Here is a 26,375-nt window from a genome sequence, read left to right as displayed (position 1 = left end):
TGTAATTGAACACTGTATATTCTGTTATAGGCAAATATCTTTAATTTTAAGATTTGGAAACAGATGCTTTGTAAAGTCAGATTAAGACAGTGGGCATTTTCCTGATATAAGCTAAAACAGAATTTAGTGTTTTGAGAGCAAACATCTGCAAATCTTGGGCTTGCACTCTTTTTCCTCACTTCACAATTTAAAGGTTGAATACTATGCTAAACTGTGGTTAACCTAAAATGAAAATGGAAACTCTGATACATTCTGAAAATTAGTGTAATAATAGCTTATATTTAGTTATATATTTCCTTTACTTTAGAATCTAATTGTTTTTGAAATTAGTAACATTTCCCTCAACTTCTTAGAAAAAAGAATGTTCAGAGATATTGTAGTAATTTGATTTTAATTTGGCATTTATAAAACAATGTGAAAACTTTCTGAAACAGGTGAGGTTTCTGGATTGTACACAATAGAAGAATTAGAGCCACTCCTATCCCCTTTGAAAGATCAAGCATCACAGGATGGATTTACAGGACCAGTTTTCAACTATTTTACTTACAGTAAGTGAATGAGTCCATATAGTAATGTGAGCTATTACTGAAATAATGAAAAAAGATATATTCAAATAGAATGTGGAAGGAGGTCATAAATAATGTTAACTGTTCTGATGGGATTTTTCTAACTGAATATATTTAGTTTGGAATTGAATTTTAAGATTGATTTCATTGTGGCTAGAATCTTTGATTCAAGAAAATCTTTAACATATCTAGCTGTTAGAACATGTTACACATTGCTTGGCATTCAGCACTGCCCCATCAGACTTCTTACCATTAAAAAAATGAGGAAGCTGGCATGCTGCAAAGAGAAGTACTACCCTTTAGTATCATATTTACTTCTATTAATGCCACTGGCCACCATACAGTTTCCCACAAAATAGGAATGGAAGGTTATTGCAGTTAAGTACTTTGTTTATAAGTGTATCCATTTTCCCAGAAGTTTAAGCTGGGGAAGAGGGGAGTATTCTGCTAGGGTGATGGGGGTAGTGAAGTGGTTGGCAATGATCGTTCTGGTATATTGGTGTTTTATAATTGCGGTGGCGCAATTATAATTATAATTTTAATTATATTATATTATAATTATAATTTTATAATTGTGGGGACGCGGTGGCGTTGCGGGTTAAACCGCTGAGCTGCTGAGCTTGCCGATCGAAAGGTCGGCGGTTCGAATCCGCGTGGCGGGGTGAGCTCCCGTTGCTAGTCCCAGCTCCTGCACACCAAGGAGTTCGAAAACATGCCAATGTGAGTAGATTAATTGGTACCGCTTCGGCGGGAAGGTAACGGCGTTCCGTGCAGTCATGCCGGCCACATGACCACGGATGGGTCCTTACGGACAACGCCGGCTCCAAGGCTTAGAAACGGAGATGAGCACCGCCCCGTAGAGTCGGACTCGACTGGACTTAACGTCAAGGGAAACCTTTACCTTTACTTATAATTGCTTATGTCTGCCATAAAGCCTCGTGTGGCGCAGAGTGGTAGGCAGCAGTATTGCAACCAAAACTCTCCCCACGACCCGAGTTCGATCCCAGGGAAGCTGGATTCTTGGGTAGCCAGCTCAGGTCGACTCAGCCTTCCACCCTTCCGAGGTCAGTAAAATGAGTACCCAGCTTGCTGGGGAAGGTGACGGCTGGGGAAGGCCACCCCGCTATAGTCTGCCAAGAAAACATTGCGAAAGCAGCATCCCCCCAAAGTGTCAGACATGACTTGGTACTTGCACAGGGAACCTTTCACCCTTTTTTTTTTATGTCTGCCATGGTATCCTTTTTGTGAACGGGCAAGAGTTCTTCTCTCAAACAGCTATTTGAAGCCCGTGGCAAACTCTTAAAATTTCAAATACCCCCAAAATGTTTCTGGGAAGAATGCAAAATAAATTTTACCATTGCTTTCCCAGTAGTCTTTTTTTACTGAAATTATGGGTAAATACAAATCACTCAAGTTCCTGGTACCAAGACATCACAGTGAAACACATAGGGTCGTTGTAGCTATTGTACACTACATTTCTAAGGTGCAAGATAGCACTAAATATATATACATATACTGTACACATACATAGATAGATAGTTACTGGGAAATATATTATTGTTTTTAGTTGTCTGATCCAAATATTGAAAGTAGTTTGAAGTAGTTGAAAGTAATTTGAGATAGATATAATTTTATGTAATATTTATTTTTGTTAAATTATTCTTATAACTTTTTAGGAATTCAGCAGAATCTTCATGTTGTGCTGATTATGGATTCTACTAATTTGAATTTCACAATAAATTGTGAAAGTAATCCTGCACTTCATAAGAAGTGTCAGGTGCTCTGGATGGAAGGCTGGTCTGAAAGCAGTATGAAAAAGGTAATTGCAAGAACAAGAAATAAGGGTGCACTCTCTATAACCCTTTCTAATAAGTTCTGTCCTTACATATTTATTATATAATGTGGTTCTAAAATTTAATTTAGTTTACGAAATAGAGGTGATCTAACATTTGGAGTGGATAACAATATATCCTTGGAATGTATGAAATGAATAATTTATGTAGCTATATATTTTTTTGTCTTAGAGGACTCTAGATTGGTAGTGTCAGAGCTTCATCCTAGACACAACAATAAATCTCCCTCAAGGAACACAAATGCACAGTCATGGGTTTAGCAGTGGAAGTTTCAGGGACAAGGGTCAGAGGGATGAGTCACTTTTATTGAAGGTGAGAAAGGAGCTCTTATAATGAAAGTCAGCTACTGTGGAATCTACCCATGTTTATATAGTATGTCAGATCTAGAATTTAAATTCTACACTTCTCTGTTCTGCTTTTATGTGGTAGCAGACTTTTTGCCACCTGTTTCTTGGCCATGGATGTTGAAGGCACCTGAGTAGTATCTTGATAATGGTTGTGTCTGGTCTCAGACTTCTGGCCTTGCCAGCTCCTGTCCTCACGGTATTCATTGCTACTTTCCATATCTGTGCAAGCTGTGTCTTTAAAGTAGGGAAGTCATGTAATCTCTTTTCAGCTTCATCTAAGCAAACAGGCATTTCTACATCCTTTTTTGTCGAGCTCCATATTTTCAATGTGTATCACTTAACTGAAACAGTCACATAAATCAGCATTATTTCTTAAGCTAAAGAAGAGTGGTAGCCATGAAGCAGTTGGCCAATTTTTAGGGGAAGAAATTATTCTAGTAATACTGCTTGTTCTTAGCTTACACTTTACATTCTAGATACCTGTGATGTTATTTGCTGAAGCAGATGAAAAGGAAAAAGCAGCTAAAATGTCAAAAGAATGCAAAAAAAAGAACTCTGGTAAGTTGCTGTTGTGTAATACAATTATTTAGGAATATGTACATTTTATTTAACAACAGCATAAAGGATAGGGAGTAAATCTAACATTCCCCTTTTTTTCCATAAATATTTCCCAAATTTGCTTTTGAGAAATAAGCAAAATATTATTTATAATATTACAGTCACTCTACAGGAAATGTTTGAGAAGTCATATTGGCTTTTATCACATATGTTGAACATAGCCACATGGAAAATGAAACAACAACAAAAAAACCTGCAAAAGGATAAAATTAATGTTAAGAATAATGGATTATATTTGAATCATCGTTCCTTTCTATTTATACAATATCAGCTTTGTCTTTAGCAGTACTTAATGTTGTGTATTCTTGGCCCATTTACAACTTTGTAATATAGGTGACTCTGAATTTATAAAGTCCTTTTTGACAATTCATGACTCATGTAAACCTTATGGAGCTACACCCAGAAGATACATGACTTTCCTGCATACATATCTTGCCATCCATAACAGCAAAAGGACAGAGTTAATAAAAAGGCAAAGTCATTTGCAGGTATGCTTGATTCTTTGGATTTGCATTATATTTTCAAAATGATGCATCTGGATGGATGATTGGGAGGAAGTTTTTATCCAGCATGAACATCTGTTTGTATAGATGTAGATTCTTTCTGCAAAGAGATGAAAATGTGGTTATTAATCATCATAGGAATCCCTTAATTAATTATTTTGTTCAATTTCTTTCTTCGTTGTGTTACTTTTATTGGCATGAATGTACTTGAGAACAATTCCTAATTAGCTGAACATTGCAGTATCCTACTGGTGGCTATTTGTCATATTGTAGTCTAGGATTGGGCAATCCACATCTCCTGAGTCATCTTTTTGCATTCCTCATATGACTAAGAGCAGTGTAAACCCTACAATAGACCTAACATAGTTCACATCCTGGCTGGTGAAGGCAGATCGGGAGGTGACATGTGGTTGGGTCCAGGCAATGGTTAATACATCCTTGAGAGAGGGGATGGTTCTGGCTGTCTTCAAGGAGGCACTGGTGCACCCCCTCCTCAAGAAACCATCACTGGACCCTACTTTGTTGGACAATTTTCATCCTGTCTCCCACCTCCCCTTCTAGGGGAAGGTGGTTGAGAAAGTGGTGGCGTTACAACTCCAGAGGATTCTGGAACCAACAGATTATCTAGACGCCTTCCAGTCAGGTTTCAGGCCAGGATATGGGACAGAGACTGCGTTGGTCATGCTTATGGATGATCTCTGGCAGGAGCGGGATGGAGGGAGTGCATCCATCCTGGCTCTTCTTGACCTCTCAGCGGCTTTTGATACCATCGACCATGGTATCCTTTTGGGGAGGCTCAGGAAGTTGGGAGTGGGCGGTGTGGTCTTGCGCTGGTTCATCTCCTTTCTCCAGGGCTGGTCCCAGTCGGTGGTGATAGGAGATGAGAGATCTGACCCTTGACTCCTCTTGTGTGGGGTGCTGCAGGGTTCAGTTCTCTCTCTTCTCCTATTTAACATCTGCATGAAACTACTGGGTGAGATCATCCATCACCACGGGATGAGGTATCATCAATATGCTGATGATACTCAGTTGTACATCTCCATCCTGGGTGAGGTAAGTGATGCAGTGACTGCCTTCTCTTAGTGCCTGGGGGCTGTGGGGGTCTGGATGGGGAACAACAGGCTTCAGCTGAACCCTGGTAAGATGGAGTGGCTGTGGGTTGATGGCTCCTCGGTATCCAGGAAATTATCATCTCTAGTTCTGGATGGGGTTGCACTGCCCCATTCAGACCCAGTGCGGAACCTAGGGGTCTTCCTGGACTCACAACTCCTGCTTGAGGAGCAGGTGGCAGTCGTGGCAAGAAGAGCCTTTGCGCAACTTCGTGTTGTGTGCCAGTTATGCCCTTTCCTGGATTGAGATGCCCTCCAAACAGTCACTCATGCCCTGGTCATCTCCCATATCAACTACTGCAATGTGCTCTACATGGGGCTACCCTTGAAGAGTATCCGGAAGCTTCAGCTAGTCCAGAATGTGGCCACGCAGGCAGTTATGGGTGCCCCAAGATCGGCACATGTGACCACTGCTGCGTGAGCTGCACTGGGTGCCAGTTTGCTTCCAGGTCCAATTCAAGGTGTTGGTTATGACCTTTAAAGCTGTACATGGCACGGGGCCAGGCTACCTGAGCAACCCTCTCATCCCCATAACATCAACCAGTCTCATCCCCATAACGTCAACCAGTCCCACCCGGTCATGCAGAGAGGGCATGCTATGGACCCTGTCGCTAAGGGAATTCCACTTGGCGGGGTCCAAGAGGCAGGCCTTCTCTGCAGTGGTGCCCGCCCTTTGGGACATTCTGCCCCCGGAGGTAAGGCAGACCCCTTTGCTCCCAGCCTTCCAGGAGGCTTTGAAGACCTGGTTCTGCAGCCTCATCTGGGATGGGAAGGACAATAGCTCTTCCTGGGGGTGGCTGGCGTTGTAGAGGCTTCTCTACTGAATTAAATCTGCACCACTTGGATTTTATATTTTATGTCTATTTTTATTTTTATGTTGGTTGTTGCATTGTAATTTACTGTATGTGTTTCATAGTTTTAAATTGTAAATTTTGTTGTAGACTGTCCAGAGTTCCCCTTTTTGGGGGGAGATGGGTGGTGATAGAAATTTGAATAATAAAGTAAATAAATAAAACACAAATAACTCCACTACTCCCCAGTCCTGCTTGCACGTGTTGTGTGCCTTCCTTTACTTTGTAGCCTCAGTCTCCCCAAAATGTTAACTATGGCCTTTGACCTTCAGAAGGTAGTCCTGAAGTCAAATATATATGGTTTCTTCTCTCATCCTATCAGTCTAGTTGATTGGATTTTTCCACCAGTCTCTGTTGCTGGATCTTTCCAATATAGGAACATCTGACCTCAAAGTCAGACAAGGCAATGTTGCCAGGACTGGTCAGGAAGGAGGCCCAGAGGGTCTGAATCGCTGAGGAGTTCTAAGCCCTCTGCTTCTCTTTCAAACAAGAATATAATTGAGTCTTTAATTTCCCCCATTACTTGCAGTCATAGAATAATATATTCATTTTTTCCAAACAAAAGAACCAGGATAAGATGAAATAGTTTCACTTTTGTGTAGTTTGGGAGAAATTGGAGTTCTCCAAAGTTGGAACCCTCTAACAATAGGTTTGATCTTTTAAATTGAACTATATCCAAAGATTTTTTTTAATTTTTCAAATATTTTCTTGAATAAGTAAATTCTTTTCTATTAGATTAGCATTTGGGGTCTTGTTCCAAAAGCAAACACTTTATTTTAAACTGATCATATCTTTTTCTCTTTTGCATTATATTTGGCCTGGGTTTTAAACATTAAAATAGCCTTTATTAAGTGGCGGTATATGAAGGAATGCTTTGTTTATGAGTCTGACTTTCTGCAAATGAGTTTCATCCAACCCCTCTTTATAAATTGTAGGCTGGAGTAGCTAAATTAAATGAAGCCAAAGCACTTGTTGATGAATTAAACAGGAAAGCTGAAGAACAAAGCATATTACTCAAAACAAAGCAAGATGAAGCTGATGCTGCTCTCCAAGAAATCACTGTTTCTATGCAGGTAAAAGTACAGAAGGTTGCAAAAGTACAAGGAGAATATGGGATTTGAGAGAATAAAAACTTTCTGAAGACTCTCTGCAAAGCCTTTTGAGTATGGTTACCAAGAAAGATTAGTACTATGTTGCACAGACTTAGCATAGTCTAAATTCACCAGGAATTTCTACAGAAATTAACTTTGGAAGGAAAAAGATAAGGAAAAAGTGTTTTACACTGTCAGCTTTGCAAAATTATTGTTAGATCTTAGGCAGAATTGCTTATATCTCATTATACTGAAATCAGTATGAGACAACCTTAAGTAGCTGGACTCATTGATAAGTTACTGGTCCAAATGTCAGTATTATATGTTCTCTACGTACATGGGCAGCTAGTGCTGTTGTTCAGTTTTAAAGAATATATAAGAGTAGTAAAAAACTGCAATGAAGGATAAAAAACTCGCGTTGCAAAGAAAAATGGCTACACTGTTCAGTCTTAAGAAATGTGTATGTATATGAGCTGATTGTTTGACTAATGCCTGTCTTGTAGGATGCAAGTGAGCAAAAATCAGAAATGGAAAAAATAAAACAGAAAATAGCACAAGAAGTAGTAAAAATTGAAGAAAGAAAAAAAATAATTGAGGATGAATTGAAAGAGGTTCAGGTAATCAATTTTTTTAAAAAAAATATGATATTACTATTATTCTATTACGGAGAAGAATTTTGTTTAGTTTATTTCTCTGTTAATTTTCCTTTGATATAATAAAGAACACTTAAGGTTTTAAGAGGGGAAATACTAACAAAAATATGGTTGAGTAATAATTATCCTTGAGTTATAGAAAACATTAGATTAAAATCTGAGAATACCCGTATCATTTCACATAAGCTTCTGAAACAACTTCTGTCTTTGTTACAGTACTCAGACAAGCTCGAATAATCATTAATACTGTACTTCCTAGAAAAACTTCCCCAACAGTATTTACTTATTTTCTTTGTTGAGGAACATCAGCTATGGGTATTTCAAGAAATTAGGAAGAGTAGTTTCCTTCATCTCATCATTTCTACATCTCTCTTGTCTTTTGGTATACCTCTGGCAATTTTCCTAGTAATTTTGTGTGGTGACCATTCTTCATGTATCTCTTTACCATATGTATTCCTTTTGGCTCTTTATTAATTTTCTGATTGCCTCTTCTTGATGGATGTACTTCCTGTCTTAATTTTTTAATGTTCTAGTTTTTCTTCCAGGTTTTCTATTTTAGGCCTTGATTGTTGCTGTTGTTAGTCCTTTAATTAAATGCTGAAACTGTGTAGTTTCTATGCTTCGGCCCCAACATAGGCAAGAGAAACCACAGCTTCCTGTCCTACTGGAAATAGAAAAGCTACTGTGAAAGAAATGAATTAGGGAGCAGAAATGGCTTTGGAGAGTAAGAAAGACCCTGCAGTTAGGAACAAAGTAGGAATGTGGGGAGGAAAGGGTCAGTACTGATGATTATAGCACCAGCATTTTAATGAAAATCCCACTCCTATGTCATCTATTTCCAGTTGGGTTTTGATTATGAAGACATTGCTGAATTCTGTGGTTAAAAGGATAAACTGATTGTTGTGTTAAAAACTAAGCAACTTTAACCCTTTCCCCATTTTATTTCGTTTTAGCCGTTGGTTAATGAAGCTAAGTTAGCAGTTGGAAATATCAAACCAGAATCTCTCTCTGAAATCCGCTCCTTACGTATGCCGCCTGATATCATTAGAGACATACTAGAAGGTGTCTTAAGGTTGATGGGTATCTTTGATACATCGTGGGTGAGCATGAAGAGGTAATAGGAGATCATAATTAGTTGTCCTAGAAAACAATGTTGTAATTCTTTTAAAATCCTAATTTATTTTCTTCTGAATGCCAGAAAAAGCCCATAGTAATAACCATAGATTATTCATGGACTGTACACTAAGACAGTGTTTTCACTAAACTGTTTTCCCACATTGGAATGGTTATTTAATATGTATTCTGCAGTTTCCTTGCAAAAAGAGGTGTGAGAGAAGACATCGCAACTTTTGATGCTAGAAATATTCCAAAGGAAATTCGTGAGAGTGTAGAAGAACTTCTAGCTAAAAATAAGGCATCCTTTGAGCCAAAGGTAATTTGACATGCTTAACAAATATCCATTAAATGAGTCATAGATTACAATAGTACATTGTCCAAACTTCAAGTATTTTACCCAGTACATAATAATTTGCACCGTAATGCTAGGTAGCTGGTGGAAAAAGAAAACGTTTTAATATTTATTTTTGTGCAACAGAACTCTGTTCTATTTTTGGTTTAAATTTCCAAAACAGATATACTGGTTATTCAATGAGTGTTGGTGGCAGTGTATTATTTCTGTGAATGTATTTTAGATGTTACCTCTCGTGCACGTTTTCTTCAGGTCAAATACTTCTGTTTGAACATTTCAGAATGCTAAAAGGGCCAGTACTGCAGCTGCACCCTTAGCAGCTTGGGTTAAGGCCAATGTTCAATACTCCTACGTCCTGGAACGAATTCAGCCTCTGAAAACTGAACAAGCCGGCCTAGAAGCGTAAGTAATGTACGAAGCATAAATAGCTATGTCTGTATCCATATCATTTTCATTGTAATTCTGAATTGCAAGAGAACCATTACATTTAAAATACGAAAACCATTTCCTTTCATTGCCTGATTTGATAGATAAAAATTTGGCTCAAATCTTTAAAATGAATATAGTATCTCCAGGAAAGAAAGCTACACCATGTTCACGTCTGCTTTCAAAATGCTGCCCTTTAAGTATCTTTCCTCAGAAAAAGGCGTTGCTATTTCTAAATCCTGTTTTGTGCTTTGTCTGCTTACCCATTTTGTTTAGAAGTATTGTTTAAAGCAGTTGGGGATAGACTCAAAATTGTTCAGAGTATATTCTTCATGTAAGCAAGGAGTTTTCAAACTTGTTTAGGTCACTAAGTTTTTATTAGTTAAAATAAAATCCCAGAAACCCTGATCAAGACACAAAGCTCTAGTGATAGAAAATGGTTGTGTTTGAGAGGTTTTGTTGCCTTTAGTGTCTCTCGGAACCCCATCATGGTATATATCACAAATTTAGCATTATTGTGATCTCTGAAAGAAGCTGATAAAAATGCTAATTTCTGGCAATTGATAAATTTTGTTTTTATGTTATTGATTGTTTCTGTAAACATTTCAATTAGTATTCTTAATATATTTTAGCAATCTCAGAAAAACAGAAGATAGAAAACAGAAGTTAGAAGATTTGCTTAATTCTGTTGGTCAGAAAGTAGCAGAATTAAAAGATAAGTATGTTTTTTTAAGACTTGTTAATACTATTCTAATGCTATTTTTGTTTTAAAGTAACACTCTCTTGTTGAAATGGGAATTATAATTGATTTCAAATTGCCTCTGTTAGTTGGATATCTTAAAAATGCAATTGGTGTTCAGGTTCCAGGCCAGAACAAGTGAAGCTGCTAAACTGGAAACAGAAGTTCTGAAAGCTCAAGAGACAGTGAAAGCGGCAGAGATACTGATTAAACAGCTTGATAGGGAGCATAAAAGATGGAATGCACAGGTTGGTTATTAAAACTCCAGTGGATCCATTTTGCCATTTTTCTTCAAGATAAGTCAGTGTTTTATTTCCAAAAAGCATTCTTAACTTCTTTCAATTCTTGTGAATCTTGTTTCTTTGTGATTATTATGAAACTCCTTCATGATTAATTAGGAAATAATTTTCATTCATCTTCTCCAGTCAAAGGCTCTAATTTGGATGTTGAAGCCTATGGATCACATATGGGTAGTGTGGTTTTCTGCCACTTTAAGAGTTACTCTGTTAGTTTTATAGTTTCTGAACATTTCTTAATAAGAGACGTAGATCTCTTTCCCAAATGCAGGATGTAAAAACAACAGAAACCCAACCCCACATATTTATATCATCTGTAAAAACTGACACGAGTCCCAATAATGACCTGACTCATGCACAACTGAATTAGGCAGATTTCAGATTTATTGATAGTTTACAGATCAGAAGAAAAGCTGTGATTGAAGATTCCCGCCTAAACTACCCAATTAACTTACCAGACACCCCACTCCCCACTTACATCTCTTCCCACCTAATTCCAACAGTCAGCCATACCAAGATGTCTCTGGCAGTATGACCTTGACTTAACCCAGACAGAAGAGTTTCACACTCCTTGGTATTCCCTCTCCCATCTGGTCCTTGACATGTGTTGACTCATCATGGCAGACGAACACGATCAGACAATTCAACTATAATTTGATTGTGGAGTCTGACATCATCATTCTAACCACTCTTGGATTCCTCCAAAATGTTAAGTGCAGCCCTTAGCCATTAAAATGTTGCCCATACCTGATTTAAATAATGCCCTTCTGCTTATACATAGAAAAGAGGTAAATTGAAAAGTGAGCTCTTTGTGTTAGCCCATTAAAACTTTGGTACATAAGAAACACGGTGTTTTCACAATATGCTGGTCATTAAAATCCATTGTATTCTTGGAGAGGAAGAAGCAGATTACACAAATGGTGCTTATCTCTCTGGCCCACTTGCCATCTGTGCAAAGGTCCTGTTATTTAGCATATTGATATATTGACTAGATAAATCAATAAACAATCATATTGGAAATCGTTTCAGGTTTCAGAAATAACAGATGAATTAAGTACACTGCCAAGGAGAGCTCAACTGTCTGCAGCATTTATTACTTACCTCTCAGCTGCACCTGAAGACCAAAGAAAAGCAAGCTTGGATTCATGGACAAAGTCTGCTGGTCTAGAAAGTGAGAGTTGTTCTCATGTTCTGCTTTTAAATTACAGTTGATTCAGTGTTACACAGAATCTCAACATCAACCTAACTGTTAAGTGCATAGTGGGGTGGGAAAAAACACTTAGCAACTAAGGTTTACTCTCTTCTTAAACCAGAAAAAGCAGTAACAAAACTACTTTGAACACTTAAGACTTACTCCAAAGAGTTGGTGGAAGAGCAGTTTAGAGGCCACTAACTGATTTACCAATGATGCACACCTTTCACTGTCTCTTTCATCCTATGGTATGAAGCCCAAGTAAGCCCCCAGTGTACTGAAAGATCCAGCTCTAGCATCTGAAAGGGAAGAGGGCCAGGCAAAGGCTCTGAAGCCCAAGCATAGCATTAGTGCCAAACCTGAAAGAAAATGGGAAGGGGGATTGAGGATGGGCAAACCAGCCTTGGGCTTCTCTTGGTCCTGTTCCTTGACAGGTTCAAAACACTGTTTTCCCAAGAAATCAAAGGACCATTTGAGTGTAAGTTCTAGACTGCCTTAAAACACCATTTCAATAAAACCTTGTCTATGCAATTCCTGCTCTTCAGGAGACTTAACTTATTGAGTGTCTGACTCTATATCAAACTGAGCACAGATGGGAAGAAAACATACACAGCCTTTCATCTTAAGATATGCAAAGGATAATGGTGTAAGAATATTGTGTTCTTTGTAAGTTTTGCTTTGATCTGTCACAAGACAAGGAATATTTTCTTTGAATCTTAGAAGAATATTTCTTAGCATAAATATCCGTTCTTTGAGCGACAAGGAGAATATTCTGCCTAACTTTTTTCAGTTTTAAAGGCTTCAGGAGTGGTGGACAGGGTAGAGAGATCTTGTTGTTCTAACCTCAGTACGGTTTACTTCTTCTTTCTTTGTAAGTATCTTATACAGTAGTTGTCAGAGTCTAGCCTGCCTCTGACTCAGAAAGCAAAACTCCTTCTGAGTCAGAGGAGGAAATGGAAACTTACCGGGCTGAAACCGGGAAAATGAAACTCGAGGATGAGCCAGCAGCGTGGGAAGAGTCCAAGGCACTGATTGGCCAGGATTCGGAGGAGGATTCAAATCCTCCAATCAGCACGCGCCAATGACGGGCAGAAAAGCGCGTGAAAGAGAAGGCAGCCTGATTGGCTGCAGAAGGGTCCAGGCATATGAAGGATTGGGATAAAAGGCAGACGTGCGAAGAGCAAGCTGCTGGACACAACTGATCCTCCAAGCCTGCAGCTTCAACGGAAGAGTCCCTACCTGCATTGGAGCCAGCGTCTGTTGCCGAAGAGGAACTAGCACCTTTGCTCTGCTCTGAAGAGGACTTGAATCCTGCCTCTGCTGCCATCAAGGATTCTGTATTCACCATGCCCAGTGATCTCAGCCTTGCATCCAGCCTTGAAACCCTGCAATCTTCTGTGCAGCTTCTTTGTCCCTGTGATTCTCAGTCTCACAGTGTGCCTTTGGTGCAGTCCAACTGTGCCCAGGTGCTCAGCCTTGCTTAAGAGCTTCACACCCATCTTGCCATGGACTTGTATTCCAGTCTAGTCTTGCTCTGGATTTCCAGTCTTGTTCCAAGTCTCCAGTCCTGAGGATCCAGCCCAGTCCAGGGCTTCCAGCCAAGTCTAGTCTTGCTCCTAGTTTCCAGTCTTGCTCCAGGTCTCCAGTCCAGAGAATCCAGCCTAGTCCAGGCTTCCAGCCATGTCTAGTCTTGTCCCTAGTTTCCAGCCTTGCTCCAAGTCTCCAGTCCAGAGAAACCATCCTGATCCAGGGCTTCCAGCTGAGTCTAGTCTTGCTCCGAGTTCCAGTCTTGCTCCAAGTCTCTTCCCTAGTCCAGAGTTCCTAGTCAAGCCCAGCCTCGTTTCCAGTTCTTAGTCTTGCTTCAAGACTCCAGTCCCGACTCCAGTCCGGCGTGGGTCACCAGCCCCACCTAAGTGTTTCCAGTGCCAGAGCAACCCGAGCAACCCCACTTCGAGATCTTCATCCTCAGCTTCAACAGCACCTTGTGTTCCAGTCTCTTCTGGCCTCCCAGTTTCTGTTGGGGAGTCCTGTTCCACTGTCTCGTGTGGCCCAGTTGGACTTGAGTGAATCCAGCTCTTCATACTTCAAGGGCTTACTTATTGTAAATAGTTATTTAATAAAGAGTATTTTTGATACTATCCTGCCTGGTTGCATAGTCTGGACAGTAGTTTAGTCAACTTCAGTTTTGAGGTTCAGTTGCAATAGCAGCAAAAAGTTGCAATCAGGGGAGAATTGAAGCGTAGTCTTGATCAGGATGGTTCTTCCTTATTGACAGGTAACACTATAAGCAGTTTCTATCTGTCCGTATTAAACTGAGATAAATAATGTGTTGCTCATAAAACATAAATTAAGTATAATAAAATATATTTCTTTCTGACTATATAATTGTATGTTTGTTGTTAGCTGATTCAGTAATCAATTTTTTTTCTTCCTCTCTCCCTCCCTCTCTCTCATTTTTTCATATATTTATAACAGTTTAAGGAGTATGTGATCTTAGAGCTTATTTCAAACAACTGAAGCTAATGTTTGAATAAGTAGTTAGTTCCTTTTTGATTTTAGGTATCTGTTCTATATATATCCAGACAGCTATATTATTTTATATATGTTTTATAATCTCTCTAATCTGGGCTTCTGTCATTATCAATAATTCCTAGGGAAGTAGTAGATACACAGTATTGTGAAGCAAACAGGACATATGATACAATATGATTTCTTTGCAGTAGGTATAAAATTTCTTAGGTACTTATCAGAAATGTATAATGCCAAAGCAAACTCAGGAAAATTAAGAGACATACCTTTTTTTTTAGAATTTGAACTTAGGCGGTTCCTATGCACAGAGAGTGAGCAGTTGATTTGGAAAAGTGAAGGTTTGCCCTCTGATGATCTGTCAATAGAAAATGCTCTTGTGATACTTCAGGTAAATTGTATTTTTCATTATTATACTGTATTTTGGAAATGGCACTCAAGTAGCATGTATTCAAGTTGTATTTACTAAAGTTTAAATCAAGACTTTGTGAGTTGATTCTGTTCCCAAAGTCTTCCTGACTGACATCCATGCCTTCCAATCTCTAAAAATTTTGGGTTGAATGATAAAGTCTGAAGCAATGCTTGATTCACATTTATTTGATCATAAATAGAACTGTCAAAAAAGCACCAGGTTACTTAATTCTAGTCTTTGGATGACAAAGGGATAGCTTCTTGTTCCCTTCTCTCTTTGATGAAATATTTGCAGATATCGTTTTCTGATATTTATGGAGAGATGGAAATCAAGAAAATCTATTAATGCTAAATTGCATTATCTGAGGACAGTTTGGGAGTTTTTTCCCCTTACAAATCTAAGTGCTCCATTAAGTAATTAAAAATCTTCTGAAAGGTTAAATATCTAAGAAGTGCAAAAAATCTTAATTTCTAAAAAGTAGGATGAGTCATACATCAAATTGCATTACTACTTCTGTTATCTTTCTTGCTGTATATATTATCTAAATAGTTGCTAGTACCAATGTTTCAAATGTTTCTTTCTTTCTTTAGTATTGTGGAAAAAGACAGGAGAGATATTTAAATGTAATTTTATTCCTGAATGGTTTCCTTGTAAAATAAAACACAACTCTTCTTTCTTTCAACAGAGTAAAGTTTGCCCGTTTTTGATAGACCCTTCCTCTAGAGCTACAGAATGGCTAAAAACACATTTGAAAGAATCACGCTTGGAAATTATCAACCAGCAGGTAATATTTGAACTTTACAAATTGTTCTGGATTACAGTAGGAAGAATCTTTTAGTCATTTTTTCATTTAAAATGAATTACCAAGAAGAGGGGAATTCTTACTTTGTTAACTATATGTTGATTATATTCCATTTTCTCAATGGAGGGAAGTAAGAAGTAGAGTCCTTTAAGTATTTTTGTTGAGACCAATGTATTTTAATTCATTCATAAACAGTCTTGACTTAGGGGAAGACAGTGAGCTAGCTATTTCTGTGGGTGGTAAAAAGCAAATGTGATTGTAAAGAAGTCCAAAAGGATCTCTTTAAACTGGGCAAATGATCAACCAAATGGTAAATGCAATTCATCATAAACAAATGAAAAAAATGCACATTGGATGAAAAATTTCTAACTCCACATACACATTGAGGTGGGCTGAGAATTTAACCACTGGGATCACAGTGGATAGATAGTTCTGTAAAGGTGTCAACTCAGTGTGCAGCAGTGGTGAAAAAGTTAAATTCCATGCTAGAATCATTAGGAAAGGAGCTGAAAAAAGTCTGCTAATGTTGTAATGCTATATTACAAATCAGAAACATATGGTATATCCATGAATAGAATATTGTACACAGATCTGGTGGTTGTATTTGAAAAATCATACAATAGGACTGGAAAAACTGCAAAAGAGCATCACCACAGTGAAGAGGGGCTCAAAAAATATCATGAGGAAGAAAGCTAGAATGCTTGGGACTCTTAGCTGGAAAAACGATGACAGACAGGGGACAGGAAAGAGATGCAGAAAATCGTGCATGGCATGGGGAAAGTACAAAAGAAAGAGTCTTTCTCTCTTTCTCCGAACCTAATACCAGGGGGTCATCCAATAAAGCTGATTGGAAGGAGATTTATAGCATGCAAAAAAGCAATTTTTTACCAGTACCAAAAAAGCATTTTTTTTTACCAGTGACTTGTGAAAGTCATTATCACAGGAGATGGTAAATTCTATAACTTGGACAGCTTTAAAAGAACTTTAACTAAAATCATAGAGGATAGGATTATCAAAGGGCTATTGGTCTTGAAGGGTCAGTGTGAACTTCAGGTTGGGGGCACTATACCTCAAAATACCAGTTAAAGGGGTTCATTGGTGAGAGAGGAGTATGTTTTTGTCTCCTACTTTCAGCCATCCCAGAGGCATCTGATTGGCTACTGGGAAACAAAATGCTGGATTTAAGAGGAGCCTTGATGATCCAGCAGGGCGGAACTTATAATCAGTTTTCCTTCACTGGATTTGCATAGATTATCTTCACATGTTTCTGAACTACTGAATTGCCTATACTAGATTCTCATTCACAGTTATGTATAGTCTTCCCCACCGTGAGGAGCAACTACATCTACAGTATTTCTTATTTAGGGTAGAGTTTATAGATGTTTGGTAGAAGCTGTGATGATTTCACATGTATCAAGGCATCATGATGCAAATATGCACAGTATATAATCACATCATATGCATAATAATGTCATGACACACACAACATCAGTTGCCCCTCTTAGCTGTCTCCACAGATATGCATAGTAAAGTTGCAGCAATTCAGCCTTATTCTCTTTAATAATTTTTCAAAATATTTAAATAACAAACAATCATTCCTCTTACTCCTCTGTTAGCTCGTTTTAACATTGGCCATATTGCGACATTCATCTAGCAAGTGAGAGAATTCAAAAATGGAGGATTAGATGTGCTGACTTCCACCTTTGTGCAAAAGTCTTGAGATTTCTGGAATATATAGGTAGCTGAAATTCTTTACTCAGCTAAACCATCTAAATATAATCTTTAATTGGTTTATATAGAGATACAACATCAGACATTAACAACTGTCCTAACAGCCAGGAACCACGCTGAGACAAGGAACAGGTCTCTGGTGTTTTATTGCTGCTACATAACAGGAAAATCCTAACAAACTGAAGAAGCGTGGGAAAAACCCAGACATATAAACCCCAAAGGTTAAGGCGGGCCCGATCTATGTTTCTTTGAATGGCTAATTAATTCCTCAGTGCTACGCATGCGCTTTACAGCCTGGATGGGAGCCCCCTGCTTGCCATCCATACTCATGACAACAACCATCTAGATTAAGGATCTACATGTAAAACTTACATGGAATTCTTCCTAACACTCCTGTGATCTATGGAGGGCATCCATTCTATGCTGTAATTGCTCCTTCCTTGCCATGATAACTTAAATTCCAGCTCAGTCTAGTTTACCTTTTTTCCAACAAATTTAGAGATTTTGGAGTGAAAATTCTAAGGTTATATCCAAGATGGCAAAAATGAGTGAGGAACTTGTGTGCAAGCATAATTCTGAGAAGAACGAAGAAGAAAACACTTTATTTTGGTCATTGACCAAAAAATACATTCTATAAAACAAGCAAAGTTATCCCCTAGTATCAATAACTTCTATTCTGACAAGAATGATTTCACTGTACTTTCTTTGTTTATTTTATGTATAATCAGTAGGAAATTTTATCTCTGCAGGATACAAACTTTATTAATGCCCTTGAATTGGCTGTGCGATTTGGAAAAACTCTTATTATACAGGAAATGGATGGCGTTGAGCCTGTGCTTTATCCACTGCTTAGAAAGGACCTTGTTGCACAAGGTAAGTTTCCAACTTAGTGTGTGGTTGGTATATGTAACTATTGTTTTGACTCTCAGGTAAACATTGAATTAAAAAGCTATTTATTTGTGAATTTGCTACCCATGTTTACAAGTATATTCTGTTTAATATATATTCTACATATTGTGTCAAATTGTTGACCTAATGGCATCTGTCAGCAAAACAGATTCCTCTTCTTCACCTCCATGTGCCCCCAAGGAATGTCCAGGGACTATCTGGAACTTATATGCTGATGAGAGAAATGCATAACAAAAAGAGAAGATGTTAGGTGGGAGCAGAAATCTGCTCATAGAACCATAGGCACCTGATTTCAACCTGCTGCTCAGGATAGGGATCTGAATTAGAGTATTCCCCACTGATAGCTGCCTACCATATATGTAACTGGCTCCATTACCAAATGTCTCCTATTAAGATTGTTTTCCCTCTACTGAACTCTCCTAGCAAGAACGTGATATGAACTTCAGTATGAACATACAGCTTCAATGGGAATAAGCAGAGGAAAAATAACCCTTTGTGGAAAGATTGAAAGAGTACTTATATAGGTGGGAAGTAATTTGCTGAGGACAAATGCTTATGTTAAAGGGAAAAAATAAGAGGTCAACTATGTCCACATTGGCAAAGAGATTAGGTGGGGTGAGTAGAGGTATTTGAATTTGTTAATTGGGACAGTGTGACTTTCATATCACAATTTCAGTGGAACACAAAAGGGCAAAATACAGTTTGAAAAAATCACAACAAAAGAAATTACAGGAGAAAGAAATCAAGAAGTGGGAATTGGCAATGGGTCACAGGAGTTTGGAGGCAAATGATAGAAGGGAAATTAGCAATAGTTGGAGAGGTGGTATGGGTCAAGAAAAGTGTGGGTATGTGTTTTTAAGGGGAACAGTATCATGTCAGTAGACAGAACAGCACACGTTACACCTCTACTCGCAAACTGCATTGGTTGCTGGTTTTCTTCTGGGTCCCATTCAAAGTGCTGGTTTTGACGTTTAAAGCCTTCATGGCTTGGCTCAGGTTATTTAAGGGACCACCTCTTCCCAATTACATCTGCCCATCCCATCAGATCTGGCAGAAGAGGTATGCTGCAGGTCCTGTCTGTTAAGGAATTACATGTGGCGGGACCCAGGAGATGGGCCTTTTCTGCCATGGCATCCACCCTGTGGAACATCATTCCCCCCAAGGTGAGACTGGCCCCATCCTTGGTAACCTTCTGGAAGTCCTTCAAATGTGACTCTGTCAGCAGGCTTGGAGATCTCAGGGAAATGTCTGAAACACCGAAAATGCTTTTTCTGGTCTTTTTAATAATACTGATGGTTTTTTAAATTATGGAATAATATTTAATGTTTGTTTCTTTCTATGGTTTGTTTTTATTGTGTGCTGCCCAGAGTTACATTGTGAGATGGGCAGCTATATAAATGTGATGGATGGATGGATGGATGGATGGATGGATGGATGGATGGATGGATGGATGGATGGATGGATGAGTGAGTGAGTGAGTGAGTGAGTGAGTGAGTGAGTGAGTGAGTGAGTGAATGAATGAATCTTTAAATGCAATGGGACAGGAGCCAAACAAAACTTTGTGAGGGGGTGGGTGGTGGGTGGGAATAGATCTTAAATACAATATTTGCATTGTTGTGGCCCAGGACTAGAAGTCATACTGTAGAATATATTTTTACATTAAAGTGATACATATTTTTCATTAAACAAACATTTTACTTAATTGTGATCCATTTAACTCCATTATCAGATTAGCAAGGCTTTTTATAGTATCTGTGCAAATGAAAATATAATGTAAGAGCAGTAAGGGGGGAGATGGGCAGTGATAAAAATAGATAGATAGATAGATAGATAGGTAGATAGAAAGAATTGGTTTCAATACTATTTCTTTGCCCCCTATTTGGATTATGGATAGTGGATGTATTGTGAATACTCCTGCTAGCTTTCTTTCACTCAGTGTTGATCTGTGGGACTTCAGACTCTGAAGTGATTTAACTTAAGGAAATAGGAACAATTTTGCTGTGCAGAATTTCCCTCTGACCTTCATTTACAGATGCACTTTCCTGTGATATGTAATCATGCATATTGAATAAAGATTTTTCCTTATCTTGCTTATGATGGTCATATATGATTGTTTCACAGTGCTATATGAAAAATGTAATTTATGTTTTTGGTGAGTTGGTACCTATTCTACTTAGGATTCTACATTTTACAATCTGCAGGTAAAATTTATGCCACAATGAAATAAACCAAAGCACAACCTTTACCCAAACCAATCTGCAGCTGATTGGTTTTCCTAGGGCTGCCTTGAGCCCCTTTGGTCTTAGGAAAAGGATGAAAATAATTCCTGATCCTAAAGATTCTTCACTGCTCTTACTATAAGTCAAATAAAAATGTTCTGCATTCTCCTATATGTTGTTTACTTGATTTTATTCCATTTATATCTCATAAAGATTTTTTTAGAAAGTAAACATGGTGGAATGGCAGCAGCCCAATGCTTTGTTTGTAAATATGCTCACTTGCCCAAAAAAGAAAAAGAAGCATGCTGGGGGTTCCTAGCAAGCGACTTAGGAGACTGGACAGGTTGGTAGAGAGCAGTTTCTTGTAAATGGTTCTCCTGCCCATTTTTTTCATAGTTTACTTCAGCTTTTCCACCCTGATGTTGACCTAGCTATGCTGGGCTAACTCCTATAATTTCCAGCCAGCATGGTCTTTGCTTCTGAACATACAAGAAGTCATGATAGTGATTGTTTTTGTTATTATTATTGGTTTTGATTTAACAGAGCTTTTAGCTTTTGCTTTTTAAAAAAAAGATATTTGGGCAAACTTTAACATTAGGATTTATAAGATTTCTGTTATAGATTCATTATTTTCAAGAACTGTATTTTTCATTTTTCCTATAGGACCCCGATATGTTGTACAGATAGGCGACAAAATTATAGACTATAATGAGGAATTCCACCTATTTCTGTCAACAAGAAACCCAAATCCATATATCCCACCTGATGCAGCTTCTATTGTTACAGAGGTTAATTTTACAATAACCCGCAGTGGTTTAAGAGGGCAGGTAAGCATGCACATCTCCAATAATATACTCTTCATTTTAATCAAATGACAAAAGGATTTATATAATTTGTATTTTAAAAAGTATGTTTCTTTGCAATACTGTATAATTACACTTTCTTCTCTTATCTACCTAGTGCCTGCTGGTGTTAGTTAAGTTGAGACACCAGAACCTTTTAATTAGCTTGTCCAGATTTTTTCACTGCATTGAGAATTTATTTGCAAAAATGGGTGAAAATTCTTTTGTACTCTGAGAAAAATAAGTTTTCAGATGAATGGTCCCATTTAAACCAAGTTTCAATCTGGTTTAAATGGGACCATTCATAAATGTTTCCAATCTTCACAGATTAAGACTTCCACCTAAGAATGTCCAGCTATTTGTATAGGAGCATGCATTCCCTTGCTTTCTGTCTTTCATTCTTCGTTTTGTTGTGCTGAATATCTGTAATTAGAGTGAATTGGAGTGAATACATATATGCAGGAGTCTTACATGAGTGCAAAAAAGTTATTTATTGTATTTATCATAGGATCATAGTATTTTCAATTTTAGGTGAATGGCACAATGCTAACTAACTATAGTTTCAATAATTAATGGATGTTTTTGGAACAGCTTTTTAAACTATTGATACATGAAATACAGAGTAAAGAAAAATAGATTTCTCACACTATTTCTTTTTGGGTGTTTTTTTTTTTTTTTTTGCTTTTTTTGCTTATGCTGTGTTTACTGATATAAATTTAGAACATTATTACATTTCATGCTTTTACATTTTACTGAAATCTACTGGAAAATAAGTTGGCTTGAGAGCAGTGGGAGTGAAAGTATTCTTCAGCGAAGTAGCTTCCTTGCCTTCCCTGCACTGTACTATACTCCCCTGCCGTTTCCTCCCAAAACTGCCCATAAGTCAGGAGCTTCTCTAGAACAGCATGAATGAAGAATAAGGGAATCTAAGAAAGAATTGATGGGATTCAGTGAGAACAACCTGTGTGAGGAAGACTGTCTTTCTACTCATGAAAGATATCTTTGGATACAAAACATATAAAAAAGGAAGTATTAAGTTATTTAAAACAATAACAGTAACAACAATTTCCAGGTTATTTGTGGAACTGCCTCTCTCTGAGGGTATCTTCCTGCTCCACTGAGTTCAGTAGGGTTGGCATGCTCCTTCCCTTAAATAGTGGGACCTAGATGGTGCATGTTCTTGGTAGGCCCCCACTCTTTGGAACACTCTTCCCCCTGAAATCCAGCTGGTCCCTACCCTCCTGGCCTTCTGAAAGGCCTGGAAGACCTGGCTTTTCCTACAGGCATTCGAGTAGTGTGTTGGCTGGAGTCCAGGAAAGTTGTCTGATGGACATGAGGGTTTTTTTGTCTTTGGGGGTGCTGGAAGCTTTAATACTGGTTTTATGATTTTTATTGTTTTAGTATTGTTTGTAAGTCACCAGGGTTATGATACATAAGATAGAAGGCTATATAATTTTTTTAAATTAACAAACAAGCAATGCTTGTGTACTATTCTGCCTTCTCAAAAATATCTTGGCCTTCCAGCTTTTAGCTTTGACTATCCAACATGAAAAACCAGATTTGGAAGAACAAAAAACAAAATTATTACAGCAGGAAGAAGAGAAGAAAATACAGCTGGCGAAACTTGAAGAATCTCTTTTGGAGGTAACAGACTTCTATCTCATATGAACATTTGGGGGGGGGGTATTTTCTTTCTTTTTTTTTTTTCTTTCTTTTTTTATTAGTAGTTGTTCAAGATAAAATTAAGACACATACTGCAGAATATAAGACTGACAGAATACAAGTCTAAAAAAGGAACAGGAAAAGCTAAATCAGAACATTTTTATGTGACCTGTTTATTGCAAGGAGCCATCCAGGTGTGGTCTGCTGTTTTTCTGAGATTCCTCATCCACTGGTAGCCTGGCCGTTTTTGAGCAGATTAAAACTGTAATTGTCTCTGAACTTCCTGATTTTTTTTTCCTGGATATTTCAGATGAGCACTGTACCTGTGAAAGAATCAAGGAATTTTCTCCTCTTCTGAAAATCCCACCAAGGCACAAATATGACTTCATCAGTTGGTGTCCTCCCATTTTTCTGAAGATTCAGGGAATGGCTTTCTTCTTCCAGTTTACTTCCCAGAGGCATATTAACCCAAGCTTGAAATCTCTTTGAGAGAGAGAGGATGCATAGCATTCATTAAAGCAGCTATGATTTTCCAGGCCTGTGTAGCTGCTTTGGAAACTACTCCCAGCTACCTTTGCATACGTGGAGAGCCATGTCACTTCCTTTTTGCCCAGCAAAGTGAATGGCTGCATGCACCTATATGTGAAAAAAGCTGAGGGTAACTTCCAAAGAGATTGTATGAACCTAGAAAAAGGCACAACTGCTCTAACATTTTTTTTGAAGTAGTTTTCATACAACTATTTCAAACAACTATTTCAAAGGATTTGAACAGCCCTGACATTTTATATGAAAAAATACTGTAATTTTTTCTTTTTTATTATATGAAAATATTTTAATCCTTGAAATTATACTATTATTACTCTGAGCAAAATCTAGCAATCAGCTTTTAGCATGAAGTGCTATTGTACTTGAAAATTATTCTTTGAAAAAGTAATTGGAATGGGATACATTTTTAAAGGCTCTAATATTTTTTTTCATTCTGCAGTAAATTCTTTTGTAACTGTTACAATTGCAAATGCATTTTATACTCTGCAAGATGAAAAGTGGTACTTTATTATTCTTTCCAAGCCAGGAGAATATTGGAAAGAAATGAAGTTAAAGAACTGTCACAATTTACAATTACAAATTACAATTACAAATAATGTAAAGAACTGTCACAGACTGTCTGTCTGTCAGCAGGATAACGCTCTGGAAACTAAACAGAATAGGACCAAATTTGGTGTGAGAAGAAATTGGCAAAAGAAAGATCAAGTTCAAAATTAGGCTGGATCTGGATAGGGATTGAAAGAAAAAGATCCCCAAATTCCCACACCGCAACTCTATGGGAGAGGCAGTTGGGAAGTGGTTTGGAATGTTGGTGGCTGCACCATTCTAAGCCCTCTTCCATCCTCCTTCCCAGTCAAATGAACCAGAGCACAGCATATAGAGCCTCTCCTGTGCTTCCACATTGCATATGAACATATAGCCACTGCCTATAAAGAGGCTAGAAGAATTCCAAAAGCCATGCTGTACATGCATTCTTTGGCATACCTCATGGCCAATACGTTAATAGGACATACTATATACGATGACTTTTAAAAATGGTCTGGTTGATAGAAATTATTACATAGTGTGACATTTTAAAAACTCTGTAGGTACTGTGAGCTTGGTGGATTCTTTCATGAGTAAATGTTTTAAATTTTCAAGCCAGGAATCATGAGAAAATAGTAGAATTAATTTTGATTGTGCCTAGGCTTAACGTAAATTCAGAAATATAACCAATATTATTTTAAGCTAGATACATGCAATGCTGAATTTTGGAAGAGATCAGGAAGAATTCTTGCACTTAGTATACAGTCTCATATTTCACCACTAATCCCTGGTTAAGGAAGCTGGAGATTTTGAAAGATATGACATATTAACCAATTGTGGTCTCTTCATACAATGTGGATTTAAATATCTTTGTTACCTTTCCAAGATTTAAAGGATTACAAACAATTGAAAGAAATCTGAACGTTTTTTTTCTTGCAGACTCTTGCAACTTGTAAGGGAAATATACTTGAAAATAAGGATCTAATTGAATCGCTAAACCAAACAAAAGCAAGTAGTGCCCTCATCCAAGAATCACTTGTTGAGTTTCATAGACTTCAGATTTCCCTTGATCAGGTTGGTATTTGGAGTTTCTTTAGTTTGCTTTATTAGAGGATATACGGATTTGTTAAGCAACATGTTTTATTCTAGCTCCCAATGGATTAATTAATCCCAGAACTGGGTTGTACAGTTAGTATGTCTTCTGTGGTCTCCTGAGGTTATTTTCATCCTAAATAGTTTTATCTCTTATTCTGGAAACACATAGCATCAGTAAAGATATTATTTTGTCATTCACAATGAAAAACATAAAATAGAGTTTATTTTAGAATAATGCCTTATATTTGTATGACGTATCCAAAAAATAGGCACTTCTAAGTTATGGTGATTTCAGTGGAGAAAATGTTGCAAGATGACTCATTGGATCCCATATAGAACTGAAAAATTTCTACATTTTCTTTTTTCTTAATAGCTTTCAGTGATGAGGCAGGTAATATAACTGAAGTTCTGCTCCAGATGAACATGAATCTTCTGTTTTATTAAGTTTGGTATGCATCTGGAGAATTGAAAGGTAGTTTAAAGGACAAGGTTATTCTGATTAGCTTCCTTCACATATCAAATGACATATATTAATTGGAAGAACCTACCACAAACATCTGTGAGTAAAAAGAAACTCAGGCTAAATGACCTTTCAGAGTATAGTTTCTGCTTAATTAGATTAGCAACCTAACGACAATAGGCTAAATTATATAGTTGGGTTACAGTGAGCACATGCCATATCTGCTCTAACAGGAAACTAACATCCTCCAAGGTGGAAAAGGTAGGAAATCTTTCTGTTTTAGGTACACATGCATACAGTGCCTTGTATTAAGTATTTCTGTTTCTCATATTAAAGTAAAATCTTATACTATCATCTTTTTTCCCAATATTATTCCCAAATAAGGAAAATGAGAAGTAGTGGATAGTTGTTGTCGATCCAAATAAGACTCTGATATGAAAATAGGCATACCTTACAGTGGCATAGAATATAAGTGCTTTCAAGTTGGGTAGAGGTCCAACATGACTAATCCATTCTTGACGGTGTATTTAATCTTGGTTGAACTTTAGTTAAGAGCTATCAAGTCAGGCTTGATTCTTGGCTTGACCATGAAGTGTTTGACTTCATGGTCAAACACTTGCTATATCTACTTCTCTTTAATAATAACTTGTTTTGATTCTAATAATCCTTTTGATTCTGTTCATCCATCTTATCAATTGTCTTTCTATTCCACCTTTCTCATCTTTACCAAACAAAATAATCCATTGTCTACTTGCATCACATATCCAAGATACACATGTTTCTCCTTGCTGATTGTCACCCTGGTTGTGACATCTGCAAGGGGACAAAGGAGCCATTAATAGTACTGTCTCCTTTCTTATTGCACTTAGCACTTCTTGCAATACTGTAAACAAGTATTATAAACAATTAAAATTTTACTAACCTACTTAGAGCA

General features: G+C 37.6%; 1 protein-coding gene across 1 annotated transcript in view; it reads left to right on the top strand.

Moving 5' to 3' along the window:
• DYNC2H1 (dynein cytoplasmic 2 heavy chain 1) overlaps positions 1–26,375 on the top strand; it is a 191,783-nt gene that overhangs the window by 87,823 nt on the left and 77,585 nt on the right. Inside the window, exons 51-68 of the mRNA XM_063305843.1 lie at positions 435–548; positions 2,243–2,385; positions 3,243–3,324; positions 3,718–3,872; positions 6,783–6,920; positions 7,442–7,555; positions 8,545–8,705; positions 8,900–9,023; positions 9,340–9,461; positions 10,118–10,204; positions 10,346–10,472; positions 11,550–11,691; positions 14,520–14,629; positions 15,336–15,434; positions 17,933–18,056; positions 20,975–21,138; positions 22,678–22,797; positions 24,826–24,960. Of these exons, the coding sequence (XP_063161913.1) occupies positions 435–548; positions 2,243–2,385; positions 3,243–3,324; positions 3,718–3,872; positions 6,783–6,920; positions 7,442–7,555; positions 8,545–8,705; positions 8,900–9,023; positions 9,340–9,461; positions 10,118–10,204; positions 10,346–10,472; positions 11,550–11,691; positions 14,520–14,629; positions 15,336–15,434; positions 17,933–18,056; positions 20,975–21,138; positions 22,678–22,797; positions 24,826–24,960 (2,261 nt within the window). The remainder of the gene's footprint in view (positions 1–434; positions 549–2,242; positions 2,386–3,242; positions 3,325–3,717; positions 3,873–6,782; positions 6,921–7,441; positions 7,556–8,544; positions 8,706–8,899; positions 9,024–9,339; positions 9,462–10,117; positions 10,205–10,345; positions 10,473–11,549; positions 11,692–14,519; positions 14,630–15,335; positions 15,435–17,932; positions 18,057–20,974; positions 21,139–22,677; positions 22,798–24,825; positions 24,961–26,375) is intronic.

This window comes from Candoia aspera, chromosome 5 (assembly GCF_035149785.1).
Source record: "Candoia aspera isolate rCanAsp1 chromosome 5, rCanAsp1.hap2, whole genome shotgun sequence".
Taxonomy (NCBI): Eukaryota; Metazoa; Chordata; class Lepidosauria; order Squamata; family Boidae; genus Candoia; species Candoia aspera.
Note: the sequence above shows the minus strand (reverse complement) of the source record. Positions and strands in the feature narration are given on the sequence as shown.